We start from the raw sequence: 17,565 nt of genomic DNA, 5'->3' as shown, positions 1-17,565 counted from the left end.
TGGATGACAATGCCCACACTGCAGATGACCAACGCGGCCTCCATTTCTCGCTCAAATTTGCACAACTGAGAAAATTTAAGCGGTCGGGCATTTTTGGCGCAGGCTGGCGCAATTTTAACAAATTTCACGGTTTTGGCTTAGCTTGGCGCAAAAATAGGAAATTGTATCAAATTGGCGCAGCTGTTGCATCCCTGCACTGTGCAATGACCTTCTTTTTTCATTATCTGGAATCATATAACGCAGTACAAGGTTGATTTGACAAAGGAAATGCATTTGCAACAGGCCTTAATGTATTGACAATGATTCCAATCGTTGCAGCAAGAATTATGCCACAGACCTGTAAGGACCTGCAATTATATGTATATAAAAAAAGAAGGAAAACAAGAGGAAGTGAGCTCACCACCAAATCCAAAGCCGCAGCTGCTGATGTGGCAGCCCTCCAGATGTGGGCGCTCTGGTCCCCCGAGGCTGTCACAAGAAGATCTTGCGTTGGGTGGAAGCGCACAGAGTTCACTGAACCCTCGTGTCCCGCATACTGCACAATGCACTGGCCCGTCTGAATGTCCCAAAGCCGGGCAGTATGGTCTGTAAAGTTGGAACAGAGAGTGACAAGAAAAGAAATGCATGAGGAGACGTACTGATCAAAAAGTTTGATGCTGATATTCCTCACTTTTTAAGAATAAGGAGAATTGACCTAAGCCTTTCCACTACGCCTCTTCCTTTATTGCATAAGCATAAACCAAAGTGCCTCACTCGCTTCTTTTATAAACATTCATGACTTGCAATCCTGCTACAAGGGCACGTCATTTTATGCTAAAGATCCTGGTACTACTGTAGTGAATGAATAGTGGCACATGACCAAAACATTCAATTTTCGTTATTTTATATTTGGCTTGCTCCATGCAAGAGACATGCTGCTGCCGTTGTCTGGACTAAACTGGCCGCATAATAATTAAAGAGTTGGTGTGCTTTGGAGACATTAAGGCCCAACCGTGCTTCAATTGGTTCAGCAGTGATATGCTGAAGAAAAAACAAAGAACAAAATTTAGTGTCAGTAATAGTGAGGGAGAGTATGCACTAATGTGTGAGGAACAAGGTGTACTTGAAAGGAGCTATGTGCAAATAGAATTGGGCAGCACATTCAATATCACTAGCAGTGCTGTAGTTGTAATGCTGGCAAGGACGGAATGTGTTCCTAGAGATACTGACCTGCCGATGCTGTTGCGATGACCAAGAGGCCTGAGCGTGACGTGCTGACCTCCCAGACTCCATCACGATGGCCAAAGTAGCTCACAGCCAGCTGACAGCTCAAGGTGGACGTCTTGAAGCTCGAGACAATGCGACTGGTGGAAGCCTTCAACTTGTATGTGCTCTTTATTTTCTGTGAGAGCTGGCTTGCTGCAAAATAAAAAAGAAACGCATTATTAAAATAATATGTCTCAACATTTACAACTTCAAAAAGTTTCAGCGCACAATTAGTTAATAGAAAGGGCAGCATAAATATTTGACCTGGTTAGGTACTTGTCATGGTAACGAATCTGGACAGCAACCACGTTAACTAAAGTGAATGACAACAGAACTCGAAGGTGATATGGCTGAATGAGAACTCAGTTACATCACTTGCAACTATTGCGCAAGACTTAAAATTTATGGTAAGATGTGGCGGTTGGCAACACGTGCCAAGGTTCCTGCATAATGTGAAGCGAGCTCAGCCTCTAGCCACCCCAGCTATAAGGGAAAGCACACCTTCAGCCCCTCCCCTCAAGCACGAGAGCAGGTAAAGTGATCATTGTTTCAGAGATGGCTCCCATCCGTGCATGCAATTGCATAACGCTAGTTGGCGTTACAGTTAAAGCAACAACCCTATTTGCTGTCAGAATGGCTTAAGAGTCCTACAAACTACCTACCGCTTGTTCGTGGTCGCTTCAAACGATGTGCAGCCAGCGCACCACCCTAAGCTGTTTATCGCCTAATCTGTCACAGCTTACTTAAAACAGGTCATGAAAAATGACAGAGAGAGAGAGAGAGAGAGAGATAAGCTTTTACAACTCTCACTTAATTGGTGCATTAGTGCAACATAATGTGATTAGATGACGTGCGCTATGCGTGTGGCGTCCTATTTCACGCGTCTAATCACGCATTAGAGCGGGTCCCGGAAAGGTTAACGATAACCCTTATGCTGTCTTCAGATGCGTTAAGCCGTTGTTTGCGAGCAGGGATACCCCGGGAACAGCGCTCGTAGTCAGTACGTAGTAAGGATTAGCGTTCAAATCGCCCCCGCGCCGCGCAATTAAGCTTCTAAACTACGCGCCACACCGCGCACGCAAATCTCGCACGCGCGCGCTATCTGTGCCGTAGCGCTGATAGACCACTGGACCACTGCATGGTACACACACACGACGAACGCACCTCGCCAGCGGGTCACGGTCAGGTCATTCGCGGGGCCCATATCGACCGTGCACGGTAAACAACGCCCAGGTGTCACCCCTTCCCTCTCCTCTCTTCTGCCTTTCCTCCCATGCACAAAAACACTCTACCCTTGATTTCTCGCTGCATAGAGCGACGCACTGAGCCTGACCGTACGTCTTTCTCGCTACGAATCAACAACGCCCACGAACATCGTGCAGTGCAGGGAGAAGCCGTGGGTGCGTTAACCTATCAGAAAAGAGAACCAGGCGACGAGCTCCTCTACTGGTCCGCCTTCGTGTGACGCTGACCGAACGGAAGCTTCAAAGAGACGTGCAGACGTTTTCCGATTGGCTGGCACGAGCCCTACGCTTCACCGCACTGCACGGAATTGGCCCAGCGATGGCGTGAAGCGAGGGAGGCGCTCCTCGCGGCCTTGGGTGTCGCTTAGACAATGTGGATCTCCTAACACGGGTCGTTCGCGGACAACGGTTTGAGAAGAGAGAGAGAGAAAATGAAAGTTTGCCGACTCAATATATCAGAACATCCGAACTGCATCAAGCCTACTGTGAGTGCGGTACCCGTCGCACGCATTTCCCGCTCTCCTCCTCAACGAGTGGAGCGGAAGGGCGGCCGGTTGCAGTGACCGCGCTATCGGACGTGGCCCATCTGGACCGGCCGCGCGATGAGAAAGGGTGCCGCTGCAGGGTCGCTGCGGGCGCACTGAAACAAGCGAACGACCCCCGAGAAGAGGAGAAAAAACAAAGCACACAACACAATACGAGTTTCGGACAAGGACAACGTCGTTCTATGCACGCACTCCATCAAGTCGTCGTCCTTTATAGGCAAGGCAACAACAACCCAGTTGGGTCAATAAACCCCTCGACAAACGCCGTAGGCGCGATAATCGATAAAAAAAAGCTACAGTGGCTCGCGGGATACGGCGAAACGGGTCCCATCGATGCGACAGGCACCCAGCTCTCGTCGAATGTCGATTCTCCATTTTCAACTTAGAATGGAAAGTAGACGGTTTTGAAAAAGTCTGAGAGAGGACGACCAATGGTATACCGACAAATGCGCGACGGCAGAAAGACATATACAAAAGAAAGAAAAATAAGAGCTCCCGTTACACGTGCACCGAGTGCGTCAATCGCAAACAGGCTGACAGAATATAGACACACCGTTAGCGGTCACCTGGTAGATAAGGAAGCGGACATGCACAGTGTCAGAGAAGATACCGTCCTGTACCATTTGTCGTGCGTGTGCGCAGAGATTGTCTCCAAACGCTTTCGAAAGACATGCTGTGTGTGCATCATTGCGATCTTCCTTTCGTTTGCGTATATCGCCGTTCCGCGATAAGCACCGGAAGGACAGAATACTTAACCTAGCGGATAACAATAAACACCCTGTTTGTCGCTTTCGTCGATGTGAATGGAGGAGAAAACGTCGCTCCAGCTGATAAGTTATAGATAAACACCGGAAAACGGGGAAATCGCACCGCCTTTCGCGCCCTGAAGGTCATCAGAACCGTCGCATAGAAAGAATGAACTCTCATAGACAGGCGTTTGCGCTGCTCGGTTAGTGCTCAATGCTTTCCTTTCATCCGTTTTAAGGACAATGCGCGGAGTTAGCTCTACCACGGCCACTGTATGGAAACCGTGGCTCTACCATTCATCCCCCCCCCCCCCGCACACACACACACAACTTTTTTTTTTTTAGCTTATTGGCGGTTACGAAGGTTTCATAACAAGCGGACGATCACAACGCGTTTGACGCGCGCAGCGTTTCATTGTCTGTTTACGCCGGCGCCGGGTGGGGAGAGCGTCTGCTACTACCTTCGACAAAGGGCCCGTAGTGCGCCAGAATGATGGTTGTAATTTCACAATCTATGATAAAGGTGGTGAAAGTGAAGATGGCCATTATAACCAGTTGCGCACAGAGCTTATTTCTTATAACCTCAAATTTCTGGTGCTCTAACACTAAGCCGCTCAAGGCCTGAACATTTCCTCTTAAATCACCGGCCACTGCAACCTAAAGCGATGCTTAAAGGGCCCCTCACCAGGTTTGACAATTTTTGAGCTGACGAGCGCAATTTATACACTGGGCGTTCACGATCACGTCTGCCAAAATTTGCAACGCTACGCGCCGCAGAAATGGTCAAATTTCAAGCTGAACGCTGCTTGCCCTTCTTCTCGTGGCCGCGGGCCCAGAGAATGAGGGGATGACGTACATGAGAGAATGGCCCTACGTAGATTGGTAGTGCTGTGACGTACGGTCCTTTACGTAGACGACTGTGCTCTGACGTCGCCAACAGTAGCAGCGTGACACTGCGATAAATATTCGACACAAACGTGTAGTTTGTGTAATTTGTTTGCTTAAATAGATGAATAAACTTGAGAGTAATAATAAAACACACAACGGAATGTGTGCGTTGTCTTTTTCTATTTTTACTGCGAATCGCAGGCGAGATTCGAGACTAAAGGCTGTTTCACATGCCGCGATTGCAGCGAGAAATCGCTCGTGTTTCGCTCTATTCGCTCTGTTCGCAACCGCCGCTAATGGCGGTTTCGTTTCACATGGACCGCGAATGGTCTGCGATTTTTTGCTCTGCGACTGGCGCGGTGCGCAAAGTTGCTTGCTGCCGTTGTTCGTGGCAGACACGGCATAATTTTCGAATGTAATGTAACAATCTGTGTGTTATAATATTCTTAAATTTTCATCACCGGGGTAGCGAAGAGAACGCCTGTCTTGTCATTTAAAAACACTTTACAATCTAAATTCACTTGAAAAATACGCAACAACGGCCATAAACCAAAACAAACTCGTTGGCAGCATTTCGACGGCTCCGCCGGGTCGGCACAATTTCGACGGGTCTCGACTGGAAAATCGCTCCGCCGCTGCGAACAGAGCGAAAAAATTTCCAACATGTTGGTCGCTCGCCGCTGACCGCTGCGGGCGAGAGCGATCGGGGCGGCCTTTTTTTTTCGCTGCGAGCGAATTCGCAGCCTGAAAATCGCTCTGTTTTGTGTCATGTGAAACGGCCTTAATCCGTGGACTAATCTACCTCCGTTTCGCACGCGTTCGTGTTCTCGCGCTTTGCGCATCGTGCAGACGCTACCCCTTACAACGAAACTAATTTTCCACCGCGTTCCAGCGCTCATTAGGCTCATTTATTCTCCCGCGTCTAACTAGATGTTCATGCGGTACACCGCTAGTCTCGCGTCCGTACGACTGAGGCTGTGTTCCAATTCTGGACAGCATCGTAGACAGTCTACGCTGACAGCTTAGAAGACAGCCATCGAGGTCATGTGGTCAGACAATGGAACGCGTCTAGAAGACGTCTACGCGACGTGACGCCACCTCGCGTCGAGAAGAGAAAGCTAAGAAAAACAAACGTAAATGTTCTTTCTTTAGCCTCTTTCGTGTTCAAACCTATGAAAAAATTAACGTAGCTTACATTGAGCGCCTGGAAACGCGCCTACTGGTGCACAGACGACCATACCGGCGAGATCCGAGCTACGTCAGCATTGCGCTGAGCCGCCATCTTGTTTGGACAGCAAAGTAGCCTGGCTCGTTTTTGTGTCTTTCTCGAAGCTGTCTATTTTGCCGGCTACGTGAGAATTGGAATGGGACTTAAGATGGCCGCTGTCCACTTAGCTGTCTATTTAGCCGTCTACGGTGAGTATTGGAACACACCCTGAGCTTTCGGGCTCAGTAATAGGTTGGAAGCCAAGTGATCGGCGAGGCCGCATTCGGCATAACTTGCAGAGACGAAGCGCAAAGAACGCCGCCACAACACCGCTCGCGTCTCGGGGGCTCGGGCTGGTTCGGGCACGTCATGCGCTCGTGACATTGAGTGCGCATGACGTGCTCATGCGTAGGCGTTTTGTGATCCTCCTGCTCGCGTGCCGAAGAGGGCAGGGAAGGGATATGGCTTGCCAAGGCTACACGGGGCGAGCGGCAAGGGTTTGCAGCTCGCCTCCTCGCATCATGGTTTCGCGCCGCTAGAAATTATTGTTTTTCTGGGCTTCTAACGGACCGATTAGAAAAATTCTTGTGGCATAATGCTCCTTATTGGGCTCGCAACAACTTACAATGTCTAACTAAAATTCGATATGTCACCTGGTGAGGGGCCCTTTAAAGAGAAAGGAGCTTCGACGGCGCGGAGGAATGCGGGCCTAAGGAATACGTCCGCCGCCTTCTGATCCAAAATTAGGTAATTCATTAGTTAAGTATGCGTGGAGACGTATCACTAAAACCTACGGTGTCACGGCGAGCTCTGGCTTACTTACGTATACTAAAAAGAAAGAAAGAAAGAAAGAAAGAAAGAAAGAAAGAAAGAAAGAAAGAAAGAAAGAAAGAAAGAAAGAAAGAAAGAAAGAAAGAAAGAAAGAAAGAAAGAAAGAAAGAAAGAAAGAAAGAAAGAAAGAAGCATTGAAAAAGGATGATCTAATTACAGCTCCTTGTGTCTTGTTCTTTAATATTTCGACAAACAACGCATCCACAGTTTAATGCAACGAGCGTAACTGCGAGGACTACAGAATATTTACTCTCTCAGTCGCTATGCTGCATCAGACCTTTTCACAACTGCAAAAGATATCCCGCGCGATCGAATATATACTTGGCGAGCCGAGTGCAAGCCTGAACCTGAACAAACCAGGCGAGCAGAGCTGAACAAGGGGAATATACATAAATACACGTCGCGGGTGAAGAAGAGGCGCAATTTCGCGGTGCACTTACTGGCGTTTGCGTGTGCGCCAACCGTGTAAGAGCTTGTGATTGACGGCGGTTATCATTAAGTGCACGTTAATAAGTTCGGCGGAATGGCACGCTTGGATGAAACGTTGTTGCGAAAGAAAGCGGCGCTGCCTTCCTATACCATTATATTCCCAAACTTTCAGTTAGGTTGGCTGCGGTCTTGGAAGCTGCAGGGCACTGCGGAACGAGATGAAGACAAATTTAACAGTCTATGACGTCGAAAACTAACGCAAGGGTAACATGCATGCTTCGCGTAAACACACAGAAGAGCGCGAAAACAATTCCCTGTCGAGAAAAAAACAAAAACAAAACAATACCGCTAACTCATCGTTATTTCTGCAAGCGAAGAATACATAAGGAAAAATGAATTACGGCAGCTTCGCAAAAGTTGGTGCTATAAGCCTGAAGGAAGAGCGGAGTTGGGTGGACTTTTTTTTTTTCATTTTTCTCTTTCTTTCTTTTCTTTCTCTGTTTCTTGTACGTCTATTTTGTATCTGTTTCTTCATATTTTTTTTTCTTTCTCACTCTATGTATTTCTTCTCTTTCTCGTCCTTTCTTACCTTTCTTTCTCTCGCTCTCTATTTATCGAAGCTCTTTCTTTCCATCTTTCTCTTTCTCTGGTTCTTCCTCTATGTCTATGTTTTTCTGTCTTTTTATCTTTTCATGCTTTCTTCCCTTTATTTATCTCTTTTTCTCTTCCTCTTTCTCTCTCTCTCTCTCTCTTTCATGTGTTCGTTTCTTTTGACACTCGCACCTGCTGTACACGCTAGTGGGGCTTGCCCAATCCCTGTGGCGCATACCCACCTGAGGAGTTTTGCACGACGGAGCACCAGTTACCGAGAGCTTAAACTTAACAGCTTCACTGCAAAGAGAATGAAGAGCGCGCGTACCGGTTCATGATGATGACAGCTTTTTTAACGACGGAGCACAAGTTACCTTGCAGTTAAAAAGAAGACGCCACGTTATCTGAAGTGACCCGTAATTAGTTAAAAGTGAATAAATGTCAGCTATTTATTCTTGAACCGACTCTCATGGGCGTCAATGAAGATAAGTGTTTCGAGAATACAGATAATGCAAAAACTGAACTCCGGATTCAGACCATTAATAAGGCTCGTTCGTGCTCCGATGGTGCTCCTAACTTACGGATACGGTCTATCTCAATAATGCAAGGCGAGCGATCTCAATGCGGTTCACGCACGATGTATAATTCCTGCGGGTCTATTCGTCATTCTGTCACGATATAGATACATGAGACAGCGCACACACGAAGCACTGGGTAACAGCAGGTCGTTATAAGCGCTCTTGGCAACAGCCGCAGGTCTAAGCAAATATTGTGAAGACCTTAGGTGCTTGCGCTAAGCGACCTCCTCGTTCACTATCTACGACACCCTCAACGACACACCCTGCCCGCTTTACGTAACGAGGTACACCGGTCACCGCTACAGATGTTACACAATATCGCTACCATCCAAAGACCATTACACAAGTGGATGAAGAGCCGAGTGACCTTCAATAAGCGACCTGCCACCTCCATCTGTACTCAGGTATAATTCCGTGCAGTACAGATTAAGCTTGCTTCAGCCTAAACCAAGTAAAGAAACAGAAGGTTCTTCCACAGTCCAAATCTAATCCCGCCTAGAGAACGGTAGCTTCGCGTAACGAACAGCGGATGCAGGATGGCAGAGACCTCTTAGGTTAGGTTAGGTTAGGTTTGGTTATCTTGATTTACCTGGAACACGCAGTCCGCTGTCGTTACGGATTGAACCGAAACGAGCTCCGCAGCGTTCACTGCATTGCACGGCGTCGGTGCGACGAAGTATACGATTCAGCTCGCCCACGTACCACCAACGCTGCCATGCAGTGTTCCGTTTTCAACTGCAACCTTTATCCTTCGCGAAGGTTAAAGCGCGCCGAAGAAGTTAGGCCCTGAGGCGCGCTAAACCAACGGCAGAGGTTTCTGGGTCTCCCTCCCACTTGGCCGCGCCAATATACGTTCGGCTAAACTGTTTATCTCCGGAAGAGAGAAAGGAAAATGGGTCCGTGCGCTTCAACGAAACTCCCGTGGACAAACAAACTCTCGAGCAGACAGACGAAACAACATGACAGGCAGCAGAAGCCACTGTGGCAGCGGCGACGGCGGCCATCATCAAACAATGACAAACGGCACTAAGCGATGGATGGATACATCGGCGATGACAGAAAAACAGTTGGGCAATAATTGCCCGCGCACTGAGGCGCAGCGGAGACGTTTATTTGTTCCCGATCGGCGGACCTTTCTTCAAAAGACCACGAAGACCTCGCGCAAAGGAGAATGGAGGAGACGACAGTCCATTTGGTGCTTTCCTTGGCAAAATATTTTCCTTTCTTTCCGAGCGATAACGACGGGCAAGACGTTATAAATGCGGTCGCTTTGACTGCCCCGCCGTACCGGAGCTGCTGATGCAAGACAAGAGCAGTTGAATAGAGAGCGCCTCGGCGACGGTGCGGAGAGAAAATAGACAGCACTATTGACTATATAACTCAGTCCTAACTATATCAGGTATTGTGACTCACTGAATAGAGAATGAATGAAGGTAACCTTAACATAACAGGGCTGAGCTAGTTGTCAGGTATTTGTGTTAAAAAACTGTGCGTACAAACGCGGACACAAAAGAGAAGTCAAGACGCCACAAACGCCATGCGTCCGTGTTTGCCCGCCCAAATACCTACCACTTTATCTCAGCTCTCTGTTATTTTAAGTTCCGGCGTTTGCGGTGTCTGGACTTCTCTCTTGTGTCTGTGTTTGCACGCCCAGTCCTTTAACATAAAAAAAAGGCAATCTTTCTGTTATAACATCAGACCATGCGAGTAGTATGCAAGAAAATACGGCAGTTCGGCCAGAAATCGCCTTACCCTTTGCAGAACGAGGGAAAAAGAGACCCAACGAAGACGCTGTCCTCAAAATGTATCAAATGCAAGCTTATTAAAGGACCCTAAGTATTAAAACTCGTTCAGTTTATAGAGAGAACGTATTCTTTCGAAACGGGCTTTTATTAACTTCGTGGTAAGAGGTTGTTCTCGAGAAGTAAAAACGAAGACTGAATTTTGACTTAATTTTCTATTTTATACAGAACTTCTCGCGAAACCTCAGCGGCGGTTGTCAAAGTGATCTCACAAATTTTAAAGTGTATTCTCGTATACGCGCGGTGTTGCGCAGCACCAGTAAAACTTCGAGAAGAGTTGCCCGTTCAGTACTTGGCTACCTTAGAATGAATTACATTCCAGTCGCTTTTCACCGGAAAATAAAATTTGTTACGCAACAGTATCAGAGTAATCGGCAAAGTCAATATCTATGACGTCACGGCGAGGCGGTGCAGGAGCTTCAAGGCGGCGTCACCCCCAGTATTTCGTTACGAGTCTCTTCTGCCATACTACACCTACATAAAGAATGGGGGGGTGGGGGGGGGGGGGCTTAGAGAGAATAAGCTTGCTCAAACAAGCTAATTCCATGAAGAACGTTACTGAGGCCGCGACTAAGGAAAGCAGTTACTGCACCGACAAAAGCAAACACCCTTGTCGAAAGGGTAACGTACATCCTCCTCCACATTCCAGCGGCATTCGTTGTTCAACTGATTCTCGTCACTTCAATCCTCCATCCTCCCCAGAACCTCTGCCGTGCGTATGTATTGCTAGCCACACGAACACCGCCTACCGTCCTAAATAAAGACGCACGACAAGCGAGCCGTTACAATTATTTTCATTTAATAGATGACGGTGCCCGGTGGGCTGTTTCGCAACATTATGATATAGAAGGACTTCTCTCGGCAACGAGGCAAGAATATAGTGGAAACTGATAAATAAGTTTGGGGAGGGGGTGTTGAGGGTCGTATGAAGGACAAAGGGAAGGGGTCGAGCGGCTTTCAGTCGCGCAGCAACACTGCGCGAAAACCGTAATGCTGTCGGTGGGCTATATAGAAGAAGAGGGTCGGTGAAAAATGTACGAGGGAGAAGGAGGAGGAGGGGGGGGGGAGAGTGAGGGGACGCTCGAGAACGTCGCAGAGGCACGCGCGCGTCGCCGAAAAGAACCCGCGGCCCCCTTGCGTCTGTATCTGATCGGGTTAATAAGGCAGGACACGGCTCCGATCGAAGCCACTTGGCCGACGGCGGCGGCCTGGGGCCGAGCTCCTTTCCGGCCATTACGAAAGGCACGACGGAGACTACGCGGTTGCACCACGCTCCGCGCAGGTGGACGCCGCACGCAGTTTGGCGGATCACACACAGACGCATGCACGCCCGCAGTTTTACGTGGTTTCACGTTCGTCTCGCTCGCCGCCACGGACTTCATCCGGCGACCCTTTCTCGGTGCGCTAAACAATAGGCCCACTTATACTCTCTAGCGAGAGCAAAGGCCGCACGAAATTGGGAGGCCACGTCCAGGAATCTGGGTCGTGCGGGTAACGAGGCACCCCAAATGTCGAACCGAAGTGCAAGACTGAAAAAGCGGTTGCTACTGCGTATAACGACGAGCGCGACTTATACGGAAAATTGGGACGTGCCTATTGTATGTACTATACGTTGGCGACACGCCTCGACAACCGGTGCACGTCTTTTAAATTTAGCGGCCGTTTGCTTCTGACACAGCGTGAACGGGGTGGTGGGGAGAGAAACGCGGGGGCCGGGCGCCCTTAACGAGCGTGCGATATGCACCGCTACGACGACACACATTGCAACAGCCGCCTTGTGTAACGCCCAGTTAGTCCGACTGAAGAAAGACGATGAACGAGAGCTGGAACGATGCTAGCGCCCGACAAGGATCGAACGCACTACCGCCTAGCGAAGCAGACAGCCGTGTAGAGTGTAGATGGAATTTCCGTCCGTCAATCACACGGTCAGCCTGTCTAACCAATAAACTGTAGCTCGATCGTTCGCAAATGTCTAACTCTTTGTGGATACAGGATTGAAGGCGGACACAGCCGTAGCCGCGTTGGCGGCGCAAGCCCGGTATTCAGTTTCCACGAGGCATTTTCAAAGGAGAGGGCGAGCACCTCCTTTCTGAACTGTGGCACTGCAGAGTACACAGGCTGACGCAAGCTGACGTTGCTGCTTCGGCAGTGCCTTTTTGAGGTGTCACGCATATTTACCAGAGCCAATAGGGGAATATCGCGGCACCCAGGGAGCCTTCGTTGAAAAGGCGTATACACATATGACCATATATAGTGCAAGTGCGGTTTCACTGGCTGCCAGCCAGTTCAGGCTGCTGAGAAATTCAACGTTTCCTCGAATTTCGTGGTCCGTAAACTCATGGACAATTGCAATACGAACGAGTTAAGTAAAACGCGTTTCTTCGTTCACGTTTCCGCCAGCACGCGTGATGTCAGCATGGTTGCGGTTTGCACGCTTATTTTGAGGCGTAAACAATCTCTGGAAAGCACTTTAATTAGCGGTCCGAGATAGTAATACTCTCGAATTACCACTCCCGAAACCTGTTCTCCCACGTAATTTCTTCGCGATTCATTCTTCCACGACTATACACGCAGACAAAGCGTCACAAGTAAGAGGCTCTGCCAGCTGTGTTTCTCAAGGAAAAGGAAGAACGCGCCGCGGCGTATACGAGAACCACGGACTGCCTGTCCATCGACAATGGAAGAACCTCCTTTCTTTCCCCGGCGACCGGCAACCGCAGTATTATATACGACCGAGTCGAGGGCAGCAATTAGCCGCGTCCCACTTTGGGGGCGGGGAGGGGGGGAGGGGGGGGGGGCAGGCCCCTTTTCTAGCTTCCGCTTAGAGCTTTCCGCGTGCGGGAGAAGCGAAATGCGAACCGAAGCGAACGAGAGATCAGGGGCCAGATTTCTCCCGTTTCGCTACTCTCGGAGTCCCGCCGCGTCACGACCGCACAAGGCAAGCGGAAAGAGGTAAAACTTGCTCACAAAACCAAGTACGCCGTGCCCTGTCGCATCAGAAACGAAACCACATGTCAACGTAGTTCGATAGGTCAGCTGTACACCCGTCGTAGGAATCAAACACTTTTGCTGCTACTTTAATAACATTAACCTCGGTTTTACGTGATAAAACCACGACACGATTATGAGGCACGCCGTAGTGGAGGGCTCCGGAATTTTCACCACCTGGTGCTCTTTAACTTGCAATTACACCACACAGTACAATGGCCTGTAGCATTTCGCCTCCATAAAAATGCGGCCGCCGCGGCCGGGATCGAACCCGCGACCTGTGGGTCAGTAGCCGAGCTCCGTGACCACTATACCACCGACACTATACCACAATAGGAGGGAAGTTGCGGTACCAGTTGCGACATACGAGGATGCCGAATTTCGCTTCTCAAAAAGCATTCGCTTTCCTTGAACCATGCACAGCTCGGGTCACTAAAGGCGTAAAAATTAGGGCATTCGGGTCAATTTCGACTGCGCGAGGGTCTTTAACCTGCACTTAATTAAGCACGGTGCACCGCGTGGAAACTAGCAAAATGTAGTAATGCACAATGAGATTGCGTGTACATGCACAATAACGAGAAGGGAGCACAATAGAATTGTAGCAGGTCTCTCACGTTGCTGCACTGTCAAGCCACATGAAAGGACCTATCTTGCGTTTAATCGTTCCTACATTACGCTCGTCATACAGACCAGTCTCACAGACACTGTTCCCTAACTGCTTCGCAATTACGAGGAAATTATCCTTCTCCGGCTTGGAAAAAAAAAAGTGTCGCGCACTGTCAACACCTTGGCAGTGTCACCGCAAGCATACTGAAAGCTGGGACACCCGACCGACGCAAGTGCTCCCCGTCCTACAATTAAGAACCCACGCTGGCACGTACAGAGACGTAAAAAAAAAAAAAAACTGCATTCACCGAGCACTCGCCCAGCAAATCACTACTCCTTGCAGGGCTTCGAAGGCTTCGATGCAAGGCAGTTCATCCGAGACGAGACCAGCCTGTTCCGTGTCTCGGATAAAGGTGTGCTCGCCAGCTGCTAATACTTCCGTGCTTCTTCCACCCATCCGGCCCAGCGGCACTGGAGGATTAACGGTGGACGACGTAAAAGTCTTTCATCCGGTGCCCGCTTCCGATTGGCTGCATTCATAGAGTTTCTTACAATAATACCTAGAGGGGAATCTGGCGCTAGTGTCTGTCTACGCGGGCTCCTTGAGACGCGCTTCAACCACCATGGGAATGATGGGAAGTACAGGCTTCGGATTTGCTTCGGATGGATTAGGTTCTTGAGATTCGCGACGCTTGTTTGCCGAGAGTAAAACAAAGTGATATGAAGTTAATTCCAATTAAAACTTGCTTAATTCTTTTGTATGTAAAACTTATTGCAAAAAGTTTGCGTGACCGTGAGGTGGAACTGAAACCTGAACAAATTCAACCACCAGGGTATGCATTACTCTGCAACTGTGTTCCAGATTTGGCATCACCAAATAATGAATTATTTTTGTACAACACTTGAAAAGAAACACACTTGTTTTTCCTTTCGAAAGTACGCATTATCTATTTATGGAAATAACAGTACTGTATTGAGTGAGAAACACTTAACGTATCGTCTGCTACGATGCCAGGTGCGTCTGTTAAGTGGTCTGCCTCCAACGCATCTCTCGTTTTGTTGTGAAGTCGAGTCAAAGGAGCGCGACGGTGCGTCTACTTAGCTTCGCCGTCGTTTTGCAGCTGATTTGTACGAGTTTTGGTAAGACGCGCTTATCAAACAAACGTGAACTCGATGCAGTTTGCTGCACTGAAATGGGACGCTACATCTGTGCGCAGCGGTGAGTGCATGACCACGGCCGTGGCATGACGCTTTGCTAAAACTGTCAAATACATCCTGTAAAGCTGCAGCGTCGCAGCAAACCAAGAGATCTAGCGGTCTTCAGCCTCTTTGAACAACAAAGACGCTGCTTGAATGCTTTGAAACGCAGCCCACTACCCACGCCTCGCGAAGAACGAAACAAACTGTAGATCCGTAGACAGTTCGCTAGCTAACGCTATCCAATCCGAAGCCTGTACTTCCCATGATTCCCATGGTGGTTGAACGATCGCAGCGCCAGTTTCCTCCCTAGGGTATTGTATGAAACTCTATGGCTGCATTCGAACCCGCGCACAGTGTTGGCTAAGCCCAGGGGTGGGGTATAGGAGTAGGGCAGTCATCGAGCCGTTTGTAGCGCGAGGCTACGAAAGAAACCCCTACGGATTTCTCAGGAAGAAAGCTTCCCCAGTGACTAAGAGTTCGTCCTGCAGTCTGATATCCCAACCCAGAACAGACGCCTTTCCGGGCAGGGCGGTCGACTAGGCTGAGCCAAACAATAAGCTTGGAGATCACAGCGCGAGGGTGATTTGATAACTGGAGCCTTCCAGCATCCTGCAGGCTGAACAAGGACTTCCGTATGGAAGCCGAAGCATCGTTTCTTTTAAAACATTTATTTGGTCTGTGGTTGCCTTTTATTCAGTAGAAAACTTTATATACAGAGCGCGGGTCACACTAAATTGCTTGGCGGGGTTGCGCCTATAGCAACTACAAATGCAAATAACTTGCTAGCATGCTCAAGATACCACTCGAAATAACAGTGGTAGCTTAAATATGGTTTGCAAGCATGATCAGTCCTCTGTTTGTCCAAAAGACCGCAAGAACAGCGTCTTGGCGCATGCTCGGCGCAAAATCTTGGGACTTTTGCAAAAATGTAGCAGAACGTAGCAGGTTTCACCTCTTCGCGCAGTTTGGCGCAATTGCGCAGCTATCACATCACTGATTCGTTTCCCTGTCGGATATTTTAACGTGTCTTAAGGCCAAACCCCATATACGCGAAAATGCACGCAACAGCGACGAGCGACGCGACGTAGATTGTCTTCGCGCAAGCGGTCGCTTGGATGGGCAAACCCCATTCACGCGACGGCTTCAGCGAGCGATCTCCACTGTTGCTGGCATGAGGGTGTTTACTCGTGCCAAAAGTAGCCCGTAGTCAGCGGTATGCAATGTAAAATACTATGTTTTGTTGCTTAATGGTACATAAAGTGTTTATCATTGTCTTGCAGCATTTTTTTCGATCCCATCACTGCTGCTACGTGCCGCCAAGCCGCGTCACAGACGGCGCGGGACTTGTAGTTCCTGTACCTGAGGGCACGTTCGCGTTAAACAACGTCACCGTAGCGCTCGTCGCCGTTGGCCATGTTGATGAACGTTTTTGTTGATGCGCGTCGATAAGAAAGCGGCGACAATCAGCAGTACGTCACTGATGCATCTTGTTCTGGTGTTTTGCTATTGGCTGCTTGAGCACAGCACTTCCGGGCGACGAGCGACGGATTCCAAATCTGAAAAACCGAGCGATCGCGCGAAATCGACCACGCGACACGTCGCGCGAACGGCTTGTTTCGTCGCTCATAGCATCGCTCGTCGCTGTCGCGTGCATTTTCGCGCATATGGGGTTTGGGCTTTACTCCTATCAGCCGCTGACCAATTAAACAGGAGCACCAACACATCAGTGTCCAGACCCGCAGTCGGCGTGCATGCGGCAACGCCTAGTACCGCGGCAACGCATACAAGGGAAGCGCGGTATAGGAGCAGGAGTACTCACCGGTCATGGACTCCCTCTTGGCCTTGGCCGTGGCCTTGGCCCCCGCGACGGCGGTGGAGGCGTGCTCGCCGGCCACGTGCGCGTCGACGGTCAGCTCGTGGGCGCCGCTGGCCGGCAGCAGGGAACAGGCGCCCAGCTGCTCGCTCAGCGTCTCCACCTTCTCCTTCACTGCACGGAACAACAACAACAAAAAAAGAAATGATGGGAGATGTCGACATCGCCACGCGTGCACGTAACTTACGAGGCCGCCGCGAAGTGTGCGCGAGGAAGGCCGACGCTGCTGGTATAGTATACACCAGGAAGCATTAAAATAAAGAATCCTGGAGTGGAAGCACTCGCAACGCCACTACCCGCAAAGGTGCACGAAGCATCTGCTTGCCCCTGCTTTGTCTCACAAACATGGGCTGGAACCTACTTAGAGATTAAAGGGACACCAAAGAGAAACAATGAATCTGTTTACATCGATAAATTGTGCTCTGAGAACTCTAATGTCGTTAATTTTGCCATCATAGGTAAGTTCAAAGTTTCATTTTTAAATTTCGCGCCGAAATATCCCCGCGTGACGTCAAGGATGTAAAAGTGTATTTATCGTATTTTGGCGCCATTGGCTCAACAAAATTACCCCAAACTTAAGTCTGTTAAGTCCATGGCCCCCTCATAGGACAATGCACTTCATTTTTACCGATTAGGAACTACGTAGTCCCTATATATAGGCGCCGTCAAAACATGTGACGTCATAGCGAATGGTGCGGAAACTTCAAGGTGGCGTCGCCACCCACATTTTGTTTTTGCGTGTTTTCTCGCTTACTAAGCGTCTTCTTGCAGCAAGCGTGGTGCTTTTGGTAT

General features: G+C 49.2%; 1 protein-coding gene across 4 annotated transcripts in view; it reads right to left on the bottom strand.

The window, feature by feature from the left end:
* The window catches only part of LOC119393793 (WD repeat-containing protein 37), a 160,372-nt gene that overhangs the window by 20,283 nt on the left and 122,524 nt on the right, over positions 1–17,565 (bottom strand). For all 4 annotated transcript variants that reach the window (XM_037660954.2, XM_049416367.1, XM_037660953.2 and 1 more), the window contains 3 exons: positions 16,720–16,887; positions 1,210–1,398; positions 401–585 (listed from right to left, as the gene is read on the bottom strand). In XM_037660954.2, the coding sequence (XP_037516882.1) occupies positions 401–585; positions 1,210–1,398; positions 16,720–16,887 (542 nt within the window). The remainder of the gene's footprint in view (positions 1–400; positions 586–1,209; positions 1,399–16,719; positions 16,888–17,565) is intronic.

The sequence above is a fragment of the Rhipicephalus sanguineus genome, chromosome 5 (assembly GCF_013339695.2).
Source record: "Rhipicephalus sanguineus isolate Rsan-2018 chromosome 5, BIME_Rsan_1.4, whole genome shotgun sequence".
Taxonomy (NCBI): domain Eukaryota; kingdom Metazoa; phylum Arthropoda; class Arachnida; order Ixodida; family Ixodidae; genus Rhipicephalus; species Rhipicephalus sanguineus.
The sequence above is the reverse complement of the archived record's forward strand: the minus strand, read 5'-3'. Positions and strand labels throughout refer to the sequence as shown.